Source organism: Trypanosoma theileri, assembly GCF_002087225.1.
Source record: "Trypanosoma theileri isolate Edinburgh chromosome Unknown TM35_Tth_18_V1, whole genome shotgun sequence".
Taxonomy (NCBI): Eukaryota; Euglenozoa; class Kinetoplastea; order Trypanosomatida; family Trypanosomatidae; genus Trypanosoma; species Trypanosoma theileri.
Window position 1 is genome coordinate 891 of NW_021639860.1, and position 366 is coordinate 1,256.

Sequence of the window (366 nt, forward strand, 5' to 3'; positions counted from 1 at the left end):
TAGTTGTCTGCTGGCCACGTCCGAGATAGATATTGAGCGTCGAGTCCTGGGTGTGGCCCGTCATGCGTCGCAGCTCCTCCATTGTCATGCCCAGCTTGGCGCAGTACCGGATCGCACCCTTGCGCACTGACGGCAACGCCATGGTCGGATCGATGGATTTGAGTACATTCGACACCATCTTGCGTACCATGCTGGAGTCCTCGCTCGTGAAGAGCGGAGCGCCCTTCTTCTTGATGCTGTTCAGGTGCTTGAGCAGGATGAGCGCTTCGTCCTCGGCCAGCGTGGTCGCCACCTCGTACGGGGTCCGAAAGTGGGACGCTTTGCCTCGCGCCATCCACACCAGAACTGGGTAGCGCTGTGGGACGC

At 60.4% G+C, this 366-nt stretch overlaps 1 protein-coding gene across 1 annotated transcript; it reads right to left on the bottom strand.

Moving 5' to 3' along the window:
* Positions 1-2: 2 nt before the first annotated feature.
* On the bottom strand, positions 3-338 carry TM35_000181000 (uncharacterized protein; the record flags this gene model as incomplete). Its single annotated transcript, XM_029026413.1, has 1 exon — positions 3-338. A coding segment is annotated over one exon (336 nt), but the record flags the coding sequence as incomplete, so codon positions are not given.
* Between the last annotated feature and the right edge of the window lie 28 nt (positions 339-366).